The sequence below is a fragment of the Rhamphochromis sp. 'chilingali' genome, assembly GCF_963969265.1.
Source record: "Rhamphochromis sp. 'chilingali' genome assembly, chromosome: 19".
In the NCBI taxonomy this organism is placed as follows: domain Eukaryota; kingdom Metazoa; phylum Chordata; class Actinopteri; order Cichliformes; family Cichlidae; genus Rhamphochromis; species Rhamphochromis sp. 'chilingali'.
In genome coordinates this window covers 8,256,702-8,276,093 of record NC_137946.1, presented here as the reverse complement: position 1 = coordinate 8,276,093, position 19,392 = coordinate 8,256,702, and the positions used below count along the sequence as shown (strand labels likewise).

At 40.6% G+C, this 19,392-nt stretch overlaps 1 protein-coding gene across 7 annotated transcripts in view; it reads right to left on the bottom strand.

Moving 5' to 3' along the window:
• The window catches only part of ncor1 (nuclear receptor corepressor 1), a 62,237-nt gene that overhangs the window by 22,668 nt on the left and 20,177 nt on the right, over positions 1–19,392 (bottom strand). For all 7 annotated transcript variants that reach the window (XM_080866493.1, XM_080866496.1, XM_080866497.1 and 4 more), the window contains exons 10-16: positions 17,653–17,825; positions 16,598–16,688; positions 15,910–16,088; positions 15,714–15,768; positions 14,532–14,630; positions 5,133–5,263; positions 4,374–4,669 (exon numbers count right to left, since the gene is read on the bottom strand). In XM_080866493.1, the coding sequence (XP_080722619.1) occupies positions 4,374–4,669; positions 5,133–5,263; positions 14,532–14,630; positions 15,714–15,768; positions 15,910–16,088; positions 16,598–16,688; positions 17,653–17,825 (1,024 nt within the window). The remainder of the gene's footprint in view (positions 1–4,373; positions 4,670–5,132; positions 5,264–14,531; positions 14,631–15,713; positions 15,769–15,909; positions 16,089–16,597; positions 16,689–17,652; positions 17,826–19,392) is intronic.

The following is a 19,392-nucleotide window of genomic DNA, read 5'->3' as shown; positions in this document are numbered from 1 at the left end:
TTGCCCCGCCTCTAACAAAATTCACAGAAGAGCACGGTAAGTGTGGAGGGGGCTGAATGAACTCTAGCCCACTCTCCTCTATGGCACCCACTGAGACTGTGTAAACATTTGGACAAATATAGCTGCAGATGTACCCTTGACATTAAGAGGTGGTCTGCCCCCTTCAAACCCACCAATCTTGAAGACGAGATCAATTCTCACTGTTCAGACTTCTCCTGCCACACTGTGTTTTACTTTTAGTTAAGCAAATGTCTACCAGACTAAGCTTTCTTCTTCACTGACGAAATGCACCCCACTACAGGGGAGGCCCCTCTAGAGTGGCTCTTAATCAGTCGGATATGAAAACAGAGTGTCCGCCTACAGCATAGCATGTGGCCTAATGACATATATATATATACACACACACACCAGCCCCCAAAAGAGAATCCAAACCCCCACTGAATCAGCAGCTTCCTCAATCTGCTTGGCCCCATTTCAGCTAGGCAACACTGACAGATAGCTACCCTTTTGCCCACGTACTTCTAAGAAACATCATGGCTGCAGGGGTTACTGAGCAAGTAAACAGTCCCACTCAAAATCCACAATGTAGTCATTAAAGGAGATTAGGTTTGACAAGTCCTACATAAACCAGGATAGAAAGGGTTTGAAGCATGGGTGGACACTGTAAAGGGTTAAAGAGGACATGAAATGCTACATATATAAAGGCTAATTTACATCATGGAGCCCTGCTCTCAAAAACTGACGCAGAAAACACTCTGTGTGTGAAGCTGGATTTAAGAAATAAGTGCTTAAAGTTCAAGTTTTAAAAATATGTTTAGCACCATCTTCTGTCAATACGGAACGTGACATCCTGTGGTTGGATGGTTGGTTGCGGCTAATAGCTAGCATAAACTAATGTAAGTCTAACTAGTGACAGAATCAATAAATCAGAGAAATCAGCTGACGTGATCTGCAATATTTTATGTAATAAATAGGGGTGCAACGATATTCGTATCGATATTGAACTGTTCGATACAGTGCTTTCGGTTCGGTACGCATATGTATCGAACAATACAAAATTTGTAATTTATTTTATCAACTTTACTTCTGACGATGCTGTCTGTGTTGAGCGCTCAGTGAATCTGCGTTCGACTGCTCCGCCTAGGGTCGACAGTGCAGCCTAGGCGGAGTAGTCGAACGCAGATTCACTGAGCGCTCAACACAGACAGCATCGTCAGAAGGAAGAGCGCAGGGCAAGCTAGCGAGACAGAAGTTAAGCTCTCCTTACAAGATGGACCTCCCCCACCCTCATTCAGATCTGGCGTTTGGAATTATTTTGGTTTTCATGTGACGTATGACCCTGAAGGTAAGCAAGTCATGGACTAAAGTAAAACAGTATGTTGGATGTGCCATGCAATGCTCAATTACATGGGTGGGAACTAGTGTGTTAGCGCAGTTAGCTCGTTAACGTGTTGGCCGTCTAGCCCCATGCACGGGGCGATCGGCGGTAGCTCGTTAACGGAGATTTGCCGTGTTGTGGCGTTAAGGTCATTTCAACGAGATTAACCTGAAAGCACTAGTGGGAACACAACGAATATGACTGCACATTTACGCCGACATCATCCTAGTGCAAAGACAAAAACAACAAGCATGCTACTAACTTTAGCCGAGTCATTTAGACAGCTGTTTAATATGCTGCTGAGAATATAGCCCAGAAGAAGCGGATAGTATAGCTTTTATTTTGGAAAGAGACATTTCTCTGTAATAAACTCTCTTTTCCAAAGATGAGTGATTCCTCAATCAGATACAGGGCTCGCAATATCGCTAGCCCGACGTCCCGGAGCTAGCGATTTTTTCAGTCGGGGTACCAAAATCTATCTCTGCCCTGCCCGTCGGGCTTTTGTAGGAAGGAAAAATATATGTCAATGCTTTTGCATTCTTTCAGAAATGTAGCTGGGTAATTATGTCATTGGCATCGGTGAGCCACTGTCAATATGTGACATATTGAAATCGCGTTTGAATTTGCGCTTGTTTTTTGCTTTCACTTTGCAATCGCCCGAACTGTGTATAGAGAGCGACAGCACTGATCTGTGAGTGATGATAATTTGTGCACCAATTCCTCTGACATCGTCTTATTAATTGTTAGCTTACTATGCAAACATGACAAGTGAAATCTCCCGCAGCTTAAACATGTGAGAGGTTGATCGCGCAGAGAATCGCTGAGCTTATGTGAGTGCGTGTGTAAAAGCAGCAGGATTTATATTTGACTACGATGACCTGGATGACTGAGAACCTTCACAGACAGATATATATTTTAGTTCTGCTGAGCCAAATAAGACAGGTCAGGGTGAAGAAGTGACAGCCAAAGAAAAGCTTACCACAAAACGGAGAAGTTATGACAAATCAGACTATAAGGCAAAAAGAAAGTGCAGCTTTATGGTTTCATGGACAAAAGAATTTCTGTGGCTGCAATATGACGAGCTAAATAACCAGGGCTGCACATAAGTGGTCCGCAGGTGCGCATTCGCTGTCAAAATAAAAAACACGCACAAGGGTTAGGGTTAAATTTAAAAACTGTACTTTTGAGTTAAAATATATATTTATAATTTTAATAAATGACAAATTAAAAAGGCATGAACATTTTTTTTGTATCGAAAAAATATCGAACCGTGACACCAAAGTATCGAACCGAACCGAACCGTGAATTTTGTGTATCGTTGCACCCCTAGTAATAAAATAATCTTTCTTTGCCCAAACACAGCCAAACAGTTTACTACATACATAACAACACCACACCACAAACATAACTAAGTTTCTTACCAAAGCACAATCAGGAATCCCATCAGCAGTATGTGGGCAGAAAAATTAGGTCGAAGTGTGCAATAGACAGAAAGAAAACAAACAAAAACAAAGTGGAGGCTCTGAGGAAGAGATGCCACAATTTTTGGAGACCTTTTGTTTTTTCTTCACATTATCTCATTGACTTCATTATTTCATATTAGAAGTAAGGAAAAGCGAAGCCCAAATGTAAGTGGACATGCCGATGGATGTCAGGATTTCCAATGGTCTTTGGTAAGAAATCAAACAGTTTACAACATCACAGTTTACTACATGTGTACGCTCGTAGCAACCTTTGATCTTGTAAACTGTTTGGTTGTGTTGGGAAAAGAGAGAATATTTTATTGCATAAAATAGCGTTGATCGCATCATGCAAACATCTGCTTTGTCAGGTTATGATACGGCTCGGTGTTGGCTGGAGTGTTGGACTCCAGCTTTTCGGTCTGGTGACTCCAACAGGTTCTCCTCCACACATTCATAAAGTGCTTTAGAAATCCAAACATTACAGCTAGCAGATGGATTTTCCCATTTGAGTTCAGCTAGCCAAACAACATAAAGCAACTTACTGCTAAGGAGACAGTGAAAATGGACAGTATATCCTCTTTTTCTAAACATAAAACTCATTGTTGCAGCCAGGGGCAGCACAAAAGTGATCCCCCTAAACTGACCTTTAGTTTTAGTGTCCTTATTTTCCCCTCAGTTGATTCTGTCACTAGTTAGCTAACATAAACTATTGTAAGTCTATTAGCCGCAACCAACCAACCACATGACGTTGCATTCCGTACTGACAGAAGATGGCACTAAACATGGGTGGCAGAAGAGTGCTTCAATTATAAGAGAAACTTAAAAGACAGGGAGCTGGGTACCTGGTAACCTGAGCTATCACCCTCAGAGCGACAGACGTCAAGTACTGAAAGTGTGTAAAGGAGTACCATGACAAGAACACAACTACAGCAGTCCACTGATGAGAGACAGACTGCAAACAGCTTCCTGAGGGAAATGCACACACCTGGCAATGAGTACCTGAGCCAACTTTCCATTTTTAAACTATTCCCACCTTTAAAGTCTACACATTTTTAATGAGAAGAAATCCAACAGAGCAATATTCTAACACATCGTGTACCAAAGTCTTTCTAGAAGCTGACACATGGCAGCCATTTTAAATGACCACAAGAACTTATTTAGCCAGTCACTTTGAATTATTATTGTTTTTTCCTCTGGAAGTTTTAACGACACCTTCTCGGATGTAGAACTTTCATGCACAAGTATGAGTTTAGCACTCTTTGAGTGTTATGTCTCTATTGCAACCTTGTTTTAATAGGTATTCATGTTAGCTCATAATACAAGAAGTGACGAGAGAAAAATTAACTGCAGTTTGCTTTCGCTGACAGATTGCTGTGGGTCATGTTTAAAATGTTCCAACTATGTATACTTTCATAGTATTGAACTGCTTTTGTTAACATTTTAATCCCATTCCCTAAATAGTATACGACTGAATGTGGTGCACAAAAATTCACAACACTCCAGACCCCAGACTCTATCCTGAGAGTATTCACCTTTAGCAGCATCCATGGAAGCTACTGGAGTCTGGGGTTTTGCAGGCTCCTTCATGGCCTTCTGAGCTGGATCAGTTTTAGGGAACTGTGGTGGATCTGGCAAGGAAGGCTCGGGGGCAGTGGGAGGTGCTTCCTCAGCTGCCACAGATGCAGCCTCATTGGCCATGGAGCGTGTGGTGATCCTTCCCTTACGGCGTCCCTGGCTGTTGGCAGTCTTCCTGCCACGCGGCGTGTTTTGCTCCTTTCCGTCGTCGTCTTCCCCACCGTCACACTTTTCTTTGTCCTTGCCAATGTCCCTGTGGTTTTGGACAGGGAAACACAGCTTTTAGCTGTTGGTACTGCAAATATCTATTCGCTTTTGGCTCCGCAATAACAAGCTCTCTTACGGTAACCTGTTCTTTCTCCTCGCTGACTGAACACACACACATACACACACCTTATTAGAGATTGGGCGTAGACAATCTGGACAGACAAATTTACAAGTTAGCAAGTTGTCTGTCTATTAGCCAAGAACCACTAATATACACTGCAATACACCTTAATTTAAAGTACAAAAGTGTACAGGGTCGCTGGGTATCAAAAGTGAACTCTTTCCTAATAACTACAGCTAACTGAAAGCAGTGAAATATAATACAGCATATGTAACCATGACATCCTTTCTCACAGAGTGAATGGATCAAACACTGACATCAAACAAACAGGACTTTTACCTGCAGGGCCTAATGGTGACACGAGGACAAACAACTATTCATAACTCACCTAGAATCCTCCTTTTCATCTTTCTCTTCCTCGTCCTTCTTTTCCTCGTCCTCTTTTTTCTCTGACTTCTCAGACTTGTCCTCTTCGTTCTTCTCGTCTGACTTGTCTTCTTGTGAGGGACGTGTTATTTGCTGAAGACAAGAGCACATGGGGGAAATATTGAGCATTAAGAAGTAGCATTAAGTACAGTGTGGATTAGTTAAAGACATTTTATTTGTTCAAACTTAGTATAATCTCTAAAAATGCATTCTTCATATGAAAATGCAGAATCTGACAAGATTTTTGGTAGTACAAGCTTTCAGTTTATAATCTGCTTGTAGTCAAGGTGCCACTGAACCACCCTGTTTGTGTAGGCTTTGCTTCCATGTAGTTTAACAGCCCGTGCGGAGCACAAAAAACAGGATTGCATTTGTCAGAATGCACCAGATAACCATCGGCTAACATCTTAGCAATGTCGATTGTCCATTTGAAATTATCTGCATTCACAAACAACAACCAGCGGATATGAATGGGAATTTTTGCCTGGATATCCGTTGGCTACACTGGAAGAACCAAAAAATTGGCCGCTCTCCCAGAGGCTACAGACGAAAGTCAGCAGACCAGCCGATGGCTTCCAAGATTGATATAAATCAAGAACTCAAAGAGGGAGACTATTATACAGAGCAAAGTCTTATCAATGCTTCAATTCAAATGTAAAAATCTACCCAGTAAGACACTTCAAGCAGTTCCAACCACTACAAAAGCATTTTATCTTTCTCCCCCCTCAAAGGGCTTGTTTCACCTTCCGCCAGTCTGATGCTGCTTCACTATCATACAGCACAACCTAAACAGTAAGGTTAAATGTTCAGTAATAAAACGATAAAAACAAATGTTGCCCCTCATTGATTACTCTTACTTTTCATCTGCACAAATTACAGCAAAACTCAAAATATGGCAGAAGATTAACAAGCTTTGTACGCTCTTCTTTAGATGTGACCCTATACTGTATTTTTATTATCCAGCATAAACAACCAATATTGCAGACAGTGTTCTCTTTTATGTGTTTGTCCTAATTACAGAATGAAGAACCCTGATGTGTGGCCAGTTCTCGTGTCTCACTTAACTATTCATGAACTTTATATCATACTGCCAACAGATAACAAGAACAGCTTGAGACTGCTTGAGTAGTCCTGCAAACAAACAAACAAACTGCATCAAAGCAAATTAGTTCACTTAATACTAACTCACTCAATATTAAACCTATATGAATGGGGTGAAAATATCATTTGTATGTGAATTAAAAAGAAAAACAAAACACAAGCCAGATGGAGTGATTGAGGACAGAGCAGCATTCTTTATCATCATTGCTGGCGTGGTTCACCACAGAATGCTTTCTCCTGCCTGTTTCAGTGAAAGAGCTGCACTGCAACAAGTCTGGCTACGCCAAGCCAAAGATTCCATGCTGGTACCAGATGGGGCCAAGGAATGTGTTTCGCTCAATGGTAAAGGCAAAAGATATGGGCAGGAAAATAGAATGAAGACACGGGTACCACTTAGGGGAGAAGAAGAAGAAAAAAAAAAGGATGTGGCTGTCTTGTCTATTTTACAAAAACATGTCTCTGCACACAAGGAGTCTGGCTGTCTTGTTATACAGTAAAATCTACACAGCACAAAAAAAAAGCAATAAGAAAACTGTAACATAGTTTAATGGAGTCAGCCTCGACTCCTGTAGAACAATAGTCTGTGTTCAACTTGAAGAACTAGTGGCTGCTTTAGCCAGTCTGATAGTGTATCGGAGAGTTTTTACATCATAATGGACACGCACACAGACACACACAGGAGAAATCAAATCAACAGTATGCGAGAAAACTGCACGTGGTGCTGTCCTCAAGTTTTCCCATAAACTCTATTAGTCTGTGCACAGAGCTTCCTTTAAATTAATTGTCCACATAACTGGAAACTTTGATGGTTCATGGTTGACGTTGTTGCAATTTGCTGTTTAACTGTCAAAACTGTTGATCACAAGCTACTTAAAAAAAATCAATGTAATCCATGCTATCCATGTAACAATATTGCATAATATAGTGCCTATAATGTAATTGACTAATGACCTGTCCAGGGTGTAAACTTGCCTCTTGTGACCCTAAGTTGGATATGCAGTTAAGAAAATAGATGAATGAATCGATCGTGCAGTATGATGATGCAGCCTTTAAGTGTTGCATGCCTGAAGCTGGGATTACTAGTGGATGGATGGATTGATAGAGTACAACCTATCACTTGGATTTAACTCTTGACTCACTGTCTACCTACAGTAGCATGAGACGCTTGCTTTTTGGTCAGTTTTGCCAATTCAAAGACCTTTCTTTGCAAAGGACAGCAGCCCAGTTTATTCTCCCCATGCATGTCCTTCTGTGAGGCGCTGTTCTGGTTTGGTCAGGGAATGCTCGTGTTTGCTTTGGAGATGGCCATAGAGCCATGGCATTCCTGCCTCTTCTCCCACACTGCGTAAAGAGCTTCTACACAGATGTTCTCCCAAAGTCAGCGAGTCCCTGTGGCTCTGTGGCTCTTCAGTGTTTTTAAATGAAGCTCTTTCCTGACCTGTCTTGAATATTTTAAGAGTTTTAATTTCTCCCGTCTTTTGCTGATTCACAAGTTGTATTTAATTTAGGAAATGACAGAGCCACAAGTCAATCTTCTTTTTCCTACCACAGAACTCAGGCCACCCGAGGAATCTCTCACTCTTTCTACAAACCATTCCACTGTGGGAATAGGAAATTTAAAAAAAAAACAAAAAGATTATTACTATGGATCATCTACAGTCCTAATATTCATTAGTTATTGCTATCACACATAAGACAAATACTAGGAAAACACATTTTTATAAGGATTCTGGTAAAGGAACCCAAAAAGATTAAAAACTGTCAAACCACTCCAAGTTCTATGAAAATGCTATGCACACCTGGTGGTTTCTCCTAAGCACAGTGTAGCAACTTGTCCCAAAAAAAAGAAAAGAAAAGAAAGTTGCCATGGTTACTATCCAGCACTGCGTGGGGAAGAACTATAAACCAATAAAATCTACTTCATGGCTTCAAAAACTGGCAGGAAACTGAGAAAGAGGCTATTAAGGAATACTGTGGCAAAACAAACTGAAGGTCAAAGAGTAATCACCTTGCACAAGTAGAATGGTACAACCTGCAACCTCAGTTCATACCTTATGTGCTCTGTGTCTAGCTAAGAAATCACTTCTACTCCTTTACCAGTGCTCATACAGAGGTTTCTTCTGAGTGTCAACACCTAAAGTGTCTATATAAACGATGATGGGTGACATCAGTATCATCATTTTCCCTGTTTACTATGGTTTATAAGGGTCCACCTGGGTCTGAGTTGAGTACATTTTCTCATTTAGGAATGAATGGAATGCTCCAGTCCAATACAATGTACCAGCTATGCGTGCACGTTTCACAGTGCCAGACAAATAAATAAAAATGTCTGCAAAAATCTTTGCTTTACACCTGATAGGTGAGGGTGGGTGGGCAATTTACCACAACACAAGTTGTTCTAATTGGACGCTTCTATCCTCTGACCAAGTGGTTTCTTCCAGGATAAGGTCGCCCGATCCCTATGTAGTTATGCGACTGGTTCTTATACAGCGCTACTACTACTTGAGCACACAAAGCTTTTTACACAACATGCCTCATTCACCCATTCATACTCAGATAAATGCATCGGAGAGAAACTTGGGGTTCAGTATCTTGCCCAAGGATACTTAAGTGTAGTTTATGATCAAGCAGAGCTAGTGCCTTCGCTGTCTGCTCCACTCCAGGGTCTGCCCATCTGCCTGCAGAGAGGTCTGTTGCCAGATGGTGGCACTGTAAAAGTATGTGCTAAAACCAGTTTTGTGAGCCAACTCTTGCTTGTGCTGTTGTTAGTCAGCCAGCTAGCGGTGGAGGAGAGCGAAGTTATAACATATAAAGATCTATAGTGAAACTGAGTGGTAAAAGTGGTTTTCACACAATTTCAGTCAAGTTAAATACATATGAGGTACATGTTTAACAAAGTTCTCCAATACTACAACTAAAACACCTAATGAGGGAAGATCTATTGGAAGAATAGCTCCATATAAAGCCTCACAGATATTGGGCTGTCACAGATATACTGAATCTCAGTATATGCCATCCTGTTATGTACAGGTATGAAAACATAATGCAGCAACAACATAAATTTGGGATAATTTCAAAATGGTGCCATGACAGAATTTTTCCAGTAGGGGCTCCATTGTTTATGTTCCTCAGCACTGTCTAATGCACTTGAACCAAAGTAACACCACAGCTGAGGTAACTGTGGCTTTGTGGAAACTGGGGATGTATGCTTCAGTGGGAAATCTACACCCTAACTACATCGTAACTGCAATCCCCTCTGAAACTCTACCTTGTAACCTTCAGCATAACCCGATGTACACCTCCTCAGAATTGTAACTACATGATTCACGAGTCCGGAGCGGAATTAAAAACACGACATTCATTTAAGGTTATCGCGTGTTTTGTGAGCAAATGCTTTTGCATATTCGTAGTGTTTCCTCCCTTAAATGAAATATCTACTTTGCAAGTTGCCCTGTTGTCATCCGTTCTCGTAAAGTATAACCAAACTTTTGAGCGTTTGAGCCGCTTAGGTGCTGTGTTTCCTGCCAGGTAAATGACGCTCCGCAACGTGGTGACATCATTCGGGGCGACTGGAATCGATAAGGGAATCGTTTGCAAAAATGGCAAAAATTCCAAGGAATCGAAACAGTGGGAACCGGTTCTCAACAAGAACCGGGTTTCGATACCCATCCCTAACCGTGATTGGCCTCTTGAGAACCATCAATTCCTCCTGTGCATTTCCAGCTATGTTTTTACCACAGTTTTGGGATTTATCAGTAAGAGATTAACAGCCATCATCCCAGTAATAATGAATAATAATCACTTCATCAGTATAAGGAATCACAAGTGACAAAAATTTTCTGGCCTTATGTGAGGTAATGTACAAAAAAAGTGAAAAAACTTGAGAGACAAATATGTTTTCTTCTGGGGAAAAACAACTAAACAAAACAACCTGACCACTAGAAAGAGTGGAGACCCAGGAGGGAAAAAAGTCTCAGCATTTTATTTGTTTCCATCGGCTGACACTTTATTTAACACGACCACATGGTGATAAACACATAATGCAGCAGCACAACAGAAATGCTGGCAATGACGTTCGCCACTTGCGTAGGTTACTTTGTAGGCTCTACAGAGATTCCTCACAGAAATCCAAATTAGACCAAAGTTGCTAACTTTTTTTGAACTACACTGTGGAGCAGCTCATGAACCAATTACCACAGCAAAGCAGGACTCCGCATCTGAAAAACAGGGCTGATGGCCTGTTGGTGGGAAAACACGAGATGGGCAAAACAAAAGTAAGATTATTGTCCACAGATTTAAAAAAAACCGCAAAGCTAAAATGCGATGCTAAGTATATTTGGTTGGGCACTATGCCAAAGTAAAGTCTAAGTGTGGGAAACTCAGTATCAGCTGATATATTGATATCTGAATTTACTCCCTAACATTTGTATTGGCAATCAGCCAAAAACTCCAGGATCAGTCAGGGTATAGTTACATTGTTTTAATAAAGTTCCAGAAACGTATTTAATTATTGTCAAAGTCGAGGCTCGCTGAAGCCGTTTAAGCAGAATGATGTGGCCCGACATCTTACAACATCTCATATTTTTATTCAACTTGTCATCTGCTCGTGTATCTACTTGAGGATTAAATGTGCTTAAATATGCTAAATCTGTTAACGTGTAGCTAATGTCACTGCATGAACATGACATTGAAGCAATTTCCAATATTTTCTCAAAGCACATACAAAACAGGCATGACCACATATCATGGATTTGAATTTTTTCGAAAAGAAGGAAAAAAAAAACATCGCAGCAGAGGTCCTAATACGTTTCAATAGGCAGGCGAAGAAACAGGCAACAGAGGAATCAAGAAATCAACTCCCAGACTAAAGCAACAGAAGTAAACTGGCTTCAACTCAAAACTAAAAACTCTGGTTTTACAGTTAGTGACATACCTGTAAGCTCATTTGCTGGTCATAAAAATCCCTTTCCTTCGCTGAGAGCCACAGCTTACCAGTGGTGCGAATGAGAATTTACCCTCCGGTGCTTCCATAGCGGTGGTAACGGTAGCAGTAGAGGGGGAGGACAGCACCATAGTAGAGCTCCTTAGAAGGGCTGCCGGGCCACGGCACAACCACACATATTCCGGGAAAGCGTGTCATCAGGCCGCTTAAGCCGCCCAAAGAATTGTCCATCTCACATGCACACACTAATCTATGCAGGGTCACTCAAGGTAATCCCTGTCGAGCACTCCTCTTTGATTGGCACTCACAGCAGCACAGTGAGATTTTTGGGCCCGTCAGATGGCCGGGCTGTACCAACTCAGCCGTCTCAGAGAGGGGTGAATATCTCTTTCTCTCGCTCTCGCTCTCAGAAGAACAGAAGAAAGAGGAAATGGAAAACGAGGAGGAGAAAAAAAGAGAGAGAGAAAAAAAGCAGCACACAGCAGATAAGCTGCCAGCGCTGACTCGGTCTCACTGAGGATTTTTTTCACTCAGCTTCACTCACTCGCCCTACATTCCACTGCTTTACTCTTGCTCACTCTTGTCCTTTTTCTTCCAACTCTAATGACTCACTCTGCTCACTTGAGCTGCAGTTGTTAAGGCACAAAAAGCTTAAAAAGTGCACTACGTCCTGATGTGCATTATTACGAATATTAATAATAATCCATTGTATATGGGGGGAAAAACAACACACTGAATTATTTAATGAACTGCCCTGAATCACAGGATGATGGGATTTTACTTTAGAAGTGACAAAAGAACTAAATATTTTCATTCCGAAGTGACAAAAATTACAAATTGCTCACACTTTGATGTTTTCTAGTGAGCTAAAAAAGTAGACCTGGGCTAGTTAAGTATCAATCAATGTTCATCAATCAGGTAAGGACCCTTTATAGTTCATCTGTGAATGAAAGAAGACTGTAAGAGCCATAATCACTCTGACAATTTAAAATCTTTTCAAAGAAAGGGCCATTTACTGTATACAGCCTTCTTTAACATCCACTGTTTGGAAAAGCAGTTCGGAATCTGCATCAATCAGCATCTGCAACAGAGCCGACTTGCTTATTATGCATGCAAGTAAAACGGTTAATGTAAACAGTATACAACAATCCACCACATCACATACCAGTGTCCACAAGTTAAACAAAAAGTGGTTTCAACAAGTCCAACCAATCATAAGCTCAGAAACTGGCGATACAGAAAGACATTTCTCTGCTCATAGTTGGCCTCATGTGTCACAGAAAAGTCAAGTTCTCTCTCAGCTGCTGGCAGCTTTTTTGCTTATGTAGAGAAATGGTCTACAACCAACCCATTGTACTGCACAGTAGATGTACGCCACAGAGACAGAATGTCCTGTACACAGACTATAGTGAAATGGGGAAAGTCCAACAGGGAGGAGAATAATCCAACAGAACGTGTTGGCTGACATTTGGCACTGATTTTAATCAGAGTTAGGAGATGGCTGCACTTAAAATGATGCAGCCAAGACAACAATCATATGTATGTCTCTCTAAAGGTTTCCTTTTAGCATCAACAAAGTTTACATTCCATATCTGACAGTGCTCGCACACTGAGGCTTCAAAGGAAGACGCGGCTCCGCTTTGTCTCTTTGCTTGATGCCGGGACAAGTAAGTCTTTTGAGAGACCCATGCGGCAGATGAAAGTAGCATCATCTCAAAAGAATTCCAGCTTACTCTGAATTATTCACAAAAATCTGGAATTATTTCATGTCTCTGAATCACTGTTCTGTATTTCTGCACAGCTTTTCAATCATACACCTCCTTTTTTACTCACTTTTCTTTTCTGTGTGTTCTAGCATTGCAGATTCAGCACTTAATAAGTAACTGCCACAATACATATAGTATTTTCTTTTCAAAAAATACATTAATATTAAATTAATGTATCTCCACTTTTAAAATAATTAATACAATTTTCAACAAAGCAGCACTCTTCATGGCTTTGCATGATGGTGATTCCATGCCAGAAAACAAAACTGCTGGCTAGATTAAAAATGAAGAGACGTTTTAATAAACTTGTTCATCTATACAGTGTTGTCTTTTAAGAATTTAAGAAACTTAAGTCAGACCAACAGTGTCAGGTTACCCAATCCTGGATGACATTTTTCACTGTCCAAACTTCACTGCACACTTTAATTTATATTTCAGTAACTCAGAGGTTATTTATATTTTATCGTGTGCAGATAGTGTTTGTGTCAAACTGAACCCATATTGTAATAATCTCACTACTCGTAGCTTAAGTGGGCGATCGTGGCTCAAAGAGTTGGCAGTTCTTCATGTAATCGGAAGGTTGCCGGTTCGAGCCCCGGGTCGGACAGTCTCGGTCGTTGTGTCCTTGGGCAAAACACTTCACCTACCACCTACTGGTGATGGCCAGAGGGGCCGATGGCGCGATATGGCAGCCTCGCCTCTGTCAGTCTGCCCCAGGGCAGCTGTGGCTACAACTGTAGTTTGCCTCCACCGGTGTGTGAATGTGAGAGTGAATGAATAGTGGAATTGTACAGTGCTTTGAGGCCCCCCAAAAAGCGCTATATAAATGCAATCCATTATTATTATTATTATTATTAAGTAAATGTCAACCCTGCTTTCAGGTTGCTCTCTCTGGCCCTTGAAGACTGCGAGCAAAGCAGAGTCTGGGGTGTGGTCCTTGTGTAATATATGTAGCATATGTGTATATTTATCAGCTGTCAGTCTGATGAGAAATGAAACAGGTGTGTAAGAGTAAGACGAAGGCAGTGCTGCAGACTGTGAAATAATGACATGTCATGGCCAGATGAAAACGCTGTGCCCATCCATAACAATGGTTTTAATATAAGGCCAAGTGACATACTGTATAATTTGTTATTTCCAGTGCTTACAGGGTGTTTTACTGCTAAAGTTGACCTAATTTCCTATTAATAAAAGAAGCCTGTGAAAGACAAATCCATCATCGTGTTACTGACACTAGTAAAAAGAAAATAAATAAAACACATGAACTCTGTAAATCTTGGGTGAATCAGGTTGGTTTGATTTAAGTGGGGGTGTGATTTAAAGGTCTGGTTTAAGTGAGGGTGCTCCCTGTACAGCATGCAGAAGAAAGGATGCACAGCACCCTGTGGCCCACTGAATTCACCGCACCTATGCTGCTCTCACATTACACAGAGATTTGGTTGGTTAGACCATTAAGACTCTTTAATGTCTGATCCCAGTGTATCAGACATTTAGGGCTGCAGTACCAGTGTGAAAATAGCGACATCACATTTTTAAAAAGTGTTTGATTTACCTGGTTCCTCCTCCGTCTTCCATAGTTTCGCCTCACCAGTGTCTTGTAGTTGTTGTTCTTTTTGGTCAAGTAGTAGTATAGGACACAATCAGCAACACACTGAAACAGGAATATCAAATTTAAGAATTTCCCGTTCTTAAACCTGGTTTATTATTATCAACTATCTATTTTTTCCCTAACAGATTATGTTTGTTTTTCAGCTGAATTGTCCAAATTGTAGGGCATATTAAAGGTGGAAAAGGTTTGAAATTTATTGCAGTCTTATTTGTTTTAACATAAAAAATCCTGGATGTGTTATGCTTTTTATATCCACTGTAAGTGTACAAAGAAGTCTGCTTTATAGACATCACTTCATTTATTTTTTATTTACTTTCTAACACCAACTTGTTTTTATTTGCTGATGGAAGCTTTTTCATTTTATTCATCATTTTATTCTATTTTGTGATGCAACTGTATTTGCTTTTTAGGGCCTGAGCACAAAATGTTCAAAGGCCCTATTGTATCTGTTCTGTTTATTATTATTATTTTATGTCTTTGAACACCTTTTTGAGGCTTTATAATGCAAAAAAAAAAAATCATAAAATTTTGCACATGTGTAAGGTCTGGTGAAAATGTACATATTTTATTGGATTCACATACAGAGAGCAGGAAATGGCTCAATGGCGTCACTTATGATAGTACAACCAGCGCATGGTTTGAGCTACATGAATGAAATTTGGTACACATGTGTAACATGCCAAGAGGATCAAAAAAGTCTGGGGGCGTTCAGCAAAATTTGACCACATCACGCTTGGAGGTACACCAGAATGGGAGGGCCCTCTCATTGCTGCTTGCAGCTTTAATTATTTCTATTTTTTCTATTTTATTATTCCATGCATCTACTAATTTTTTTGTTTTTGGTAAATGTATTGATTCTTTCACAGGGCCCATCTCCCAGAGCAGTCAAAGCACTCCATACTTTTATTTTGCCGGGTATTATTTGTATTATTGTATTACTTATTATTGGCTTATAAATCATCTTTCAAGCACTCTGAACTACACTGACCTGCATATAAAGTGCCATACATATAAAATTTGATTGATTTGCAGACCTACAAAAATAGGAACTAAAATGAACACATAAATTTCTTACAAAAGATCAGAATAAGCAGTCTTATGACAAACACTTTAACTGCAGTTTACCTTTCTTTCAAGATAGGAGGCAATCAGGCCAAAGTTCTTGGGGTGTTGGACAAACCTGCACAAACAATCCACAGATTATTCATGTGCCAAAACCACAAGAGCAAGCTAGCATTAAGTCCCATAAACCACATCTGAAGTACAGGGAGACATTGCGACTGTAACATCTTGTGCCACCAGCAAAACGAAAACAACTCACTTCTCCTTGAAGATCTCCTTTTCGTGTTCGGTCCAAACATTCATGAACTGCCGGGCTTTGTACACCTTCATTGGGTCGTCCATCAAGCCGTTCATGTTAATGAACTTCACTCGCCTCTGCTCAGAGTCATACATCATGGGTGGGATGACTGACAGCTGTCTCATCTGCTTCTCGTTGTTCTGTGGAACACAGACAAAGCAGCCTCTGTTACCCCTCTTAACCAATACACCACCTTACAGCTTACTCATGAAGATTATGTGCTTTATGATTTGAGGTGATGTAGTAAGGGAGATAAAAGAGACATCTCTCCCTCTCCAAATACACAAAAACCTAGACACTTTTCAAACAGGCAGTGTTTGAACTATGTGAGTTCGAGAGCCTCCTTTTACAGTTTCACTCCTTTTTGCTTAACCAGCTGTTTCGGTTGTTTCAGTTTCACATTAAAAGCATTATACCACAAAACCAGTGATGCTTTTATAGTGAAGCAGTTACAGAAAGACTAGTGTGGTTACCGCAGAATCAGCAGAACTCATTATCATCTAAATATTTCTACTTTCTGTTTGGCGCAATGGGGGGGAAAAAAAAGAAACCCTCAGAGGGCCAGAGTGGCTGAACTGGTTACAGCTGCTCATGACTGTGGCATAGGAACCTCATAGCACATTTCAAATTATGTCCACTTAATACCCACCTCCTGCTCAGAAAGCCCATCTATGATTTCAGAAATCTCATGTTCGCTTCTTGCAATTGTTGCAGACAGACCTGTTCCCCTTTGTCCAACCCTATGAAAAAGCAGAGTTATAAATGTTACAATATTGATCATTTATTTCAAATGTTGTCAAAATAATGTTAAAAAAAAAAGAAAAGAAAAAAGAGAGAGAGTAATCCATAACATCTGTATAGAACCTAGCTGACATTGACACCCTTTAAGAACAAAAAAACAAAAAATAAACCTCCAAACTCAGGGACAAATTGCTGAGAAAGGGAAATTTTGGACTTTCAAAGCCCTCTTCAAGATCAAAGTCCTTGTGCCCGTTATTAATGAAGAAAACAGTCTCCCTGAACAGTTATTACTGGCTTCCTCCTTCACGGTCTAGCAGTCTACATGAATAGCGCTGACATAAAAACTCTTATGTGGATATTTCAATTAAAGCACAAAGCGCCAGCGCCAGGAACAACCACACTCTGGACCCTGACCCCGTCTCAAACCCAGAGAGCCAAAGTAGGCCATTACATACCACCAAATGCCCTCCATTTAAGAGATCGCTGAACAGGCCTCTTAAAGACAGAAAAGGCAATTTTAACATCTAGGTGTAGTGCCAGTTCTTGTTGTTAATGTATCAAATCCCTGCGAGAGTGAAAATTCACAGTGGCGCCTTCAGTTTTAATCACATCCAGCGTACACTATTCCTTTTTTATGATTTTAACTCACGCTACGTGTTTTGATCAGACTCCATGCATGGCCAGAATGACTCCTCGCTACACAGTACAAGCAGCCATGTGGACTTCACTCTGAATGTAACCGCAAGCATTTCACAGATCATTAAATTGATTGGTGAAAAGAAAATTGATCAAAACTGAAAATAAAACCAATTACTTTCAGTTTAACCCTAATCTGTATGTTGACCTCTTTAAACCAAATCCTCACTTTGCGAAGTTCAAAAGGCATCAGTGTGTTTGTGAAAAAAGTACCAAAAATATCTAATCATATGTCTCTGGGTTGTTTTTTTTTTTTTACATTTTTACCTCTGGAAGCGTTCCTGCTGCTCTCTCTGCTTGCGGATCTCGGGGAATTGCCTTTCATAGTACTCCCGTGTTCTGCTCTCCTTGGCTTTGCGTCTGGGGTTGTTCTCCATTCTCTCCACCTTCTTCTCCCATGCTTCCATCAGCTGGTCATAACGCTGGCAGATCTTCTGCTCCTGTGTACACAGCATGAAACATGCACGACTACATCAAGAGGGGGTTAAGTTAAACTTCAGGGATATCAGTGTGTCCACTCAGGTTACACAAATAATCGAGCTCCTCCAGCGTGGTACATCAATACAAGCAGCAGCTCCCAACACAGTCTGAGGAGTGTGGAGGAGATACCAGCAGATGTGCTGTTACACAATGAGAGCCAAGCAGGGCTGAGCAGACTGCTGCTGAACATCAGAACTGGAAGACCACTACTGGCGCCCTGTTCTCATTGCAAATGAGAGCAGGTTCACATCGAGCACATGGGACTGACATGAAAAAGACTCAATGGTGAACGTTACACTGCCTGCAACACCATCTGTCTTTTGAGAGTTTGGACTGAAAACAAGCACATGAACTCAGACTCATCTGTACTGGTAAATGTCAGCGGCGTTACCGATCACCTACTCCCCTGGGATTATATCAGAGGGGTTCTCTACATCCACATCCCTGCCTGGATGTGATAGGCCTGGATTTCCGCAACACAGGTATCTCATGAGTGTTTCTCCAGACTCCTCGGTGTCGTCTTAAGTTATTAAAATCGGGGGAAAGGATCCTTTATATTGTGCTGTAGTGTACCATTCACCTGCTCCAAACAGCATGACAAAAAGGATTTTAGTGACTTTTTTTAAATCATCCACCCTAAAACCGTTGACTGGTTGTAGTCAAGGATTTTTATCATCCATACTGATAATGACTCTGGACACTTTTAATTTTATCCAGCCCAACTGTCCTTTGGAACTCGTTTTTACTTTGGGTCTGTCCGTTGATTCTCTCTGTTCTGAGGACATTTTTATTTCCAACCACTGCAGTGTTATTTTTAATTTATCTGTGACTGTGACCCCGTCTTCAGCTCACTATGAGGTCTGCTCTTATTAAAATCATCTACTGCCAGCACGTTTTCTGAGGCTTTAATTTATTTTTATTCTCTTATAATGATGTAGATATCCTAATGGATCATTTTAATGTATATAAGATTTTAATTCTTTTTATCTTTCTGTTGTTTTAGTGTAACACTGAGGGCCATGGGAGCACTGCAATTTCAAATTCCGGTCTATTATCTGTACATATGGTTTTTGACAATAAAGCTGACTTTTGATTTAACTTTATTAACATTGCCTTTCTATTTTAGACTATATCTATCCTTTTAAAACAAGATCAGTACCAGTTTTACAGTCCTCTGCTACACCTACTGCTCCTATACTCTTAAATGAGGACTGTCAACGTTATCTTTCCTTTTTTGTTGATAAAGTCAGAAATGTAAGAAATAATATCTTTTCCTCAGCATCTATGTTGATGGTTCCCACACCAGCTCGGCCAGTTATCTTACGCAGCTTTGCAGCAGTAACTTTACCTGCTAGCGAAGCTTATTGGTACAATGAAAGCCTCTTCTTGCTCTCTGGACATTTTACCTACATCTTTGTTGAAAAATGTCTTACAGTGCATTAGTTCCAGTGTGCTCACTATTGTCAATGTTTCACTGGCCTCCAGTAAGGTACCTACTGATTTCAATGTTTGGCAATTTTTTTTAAA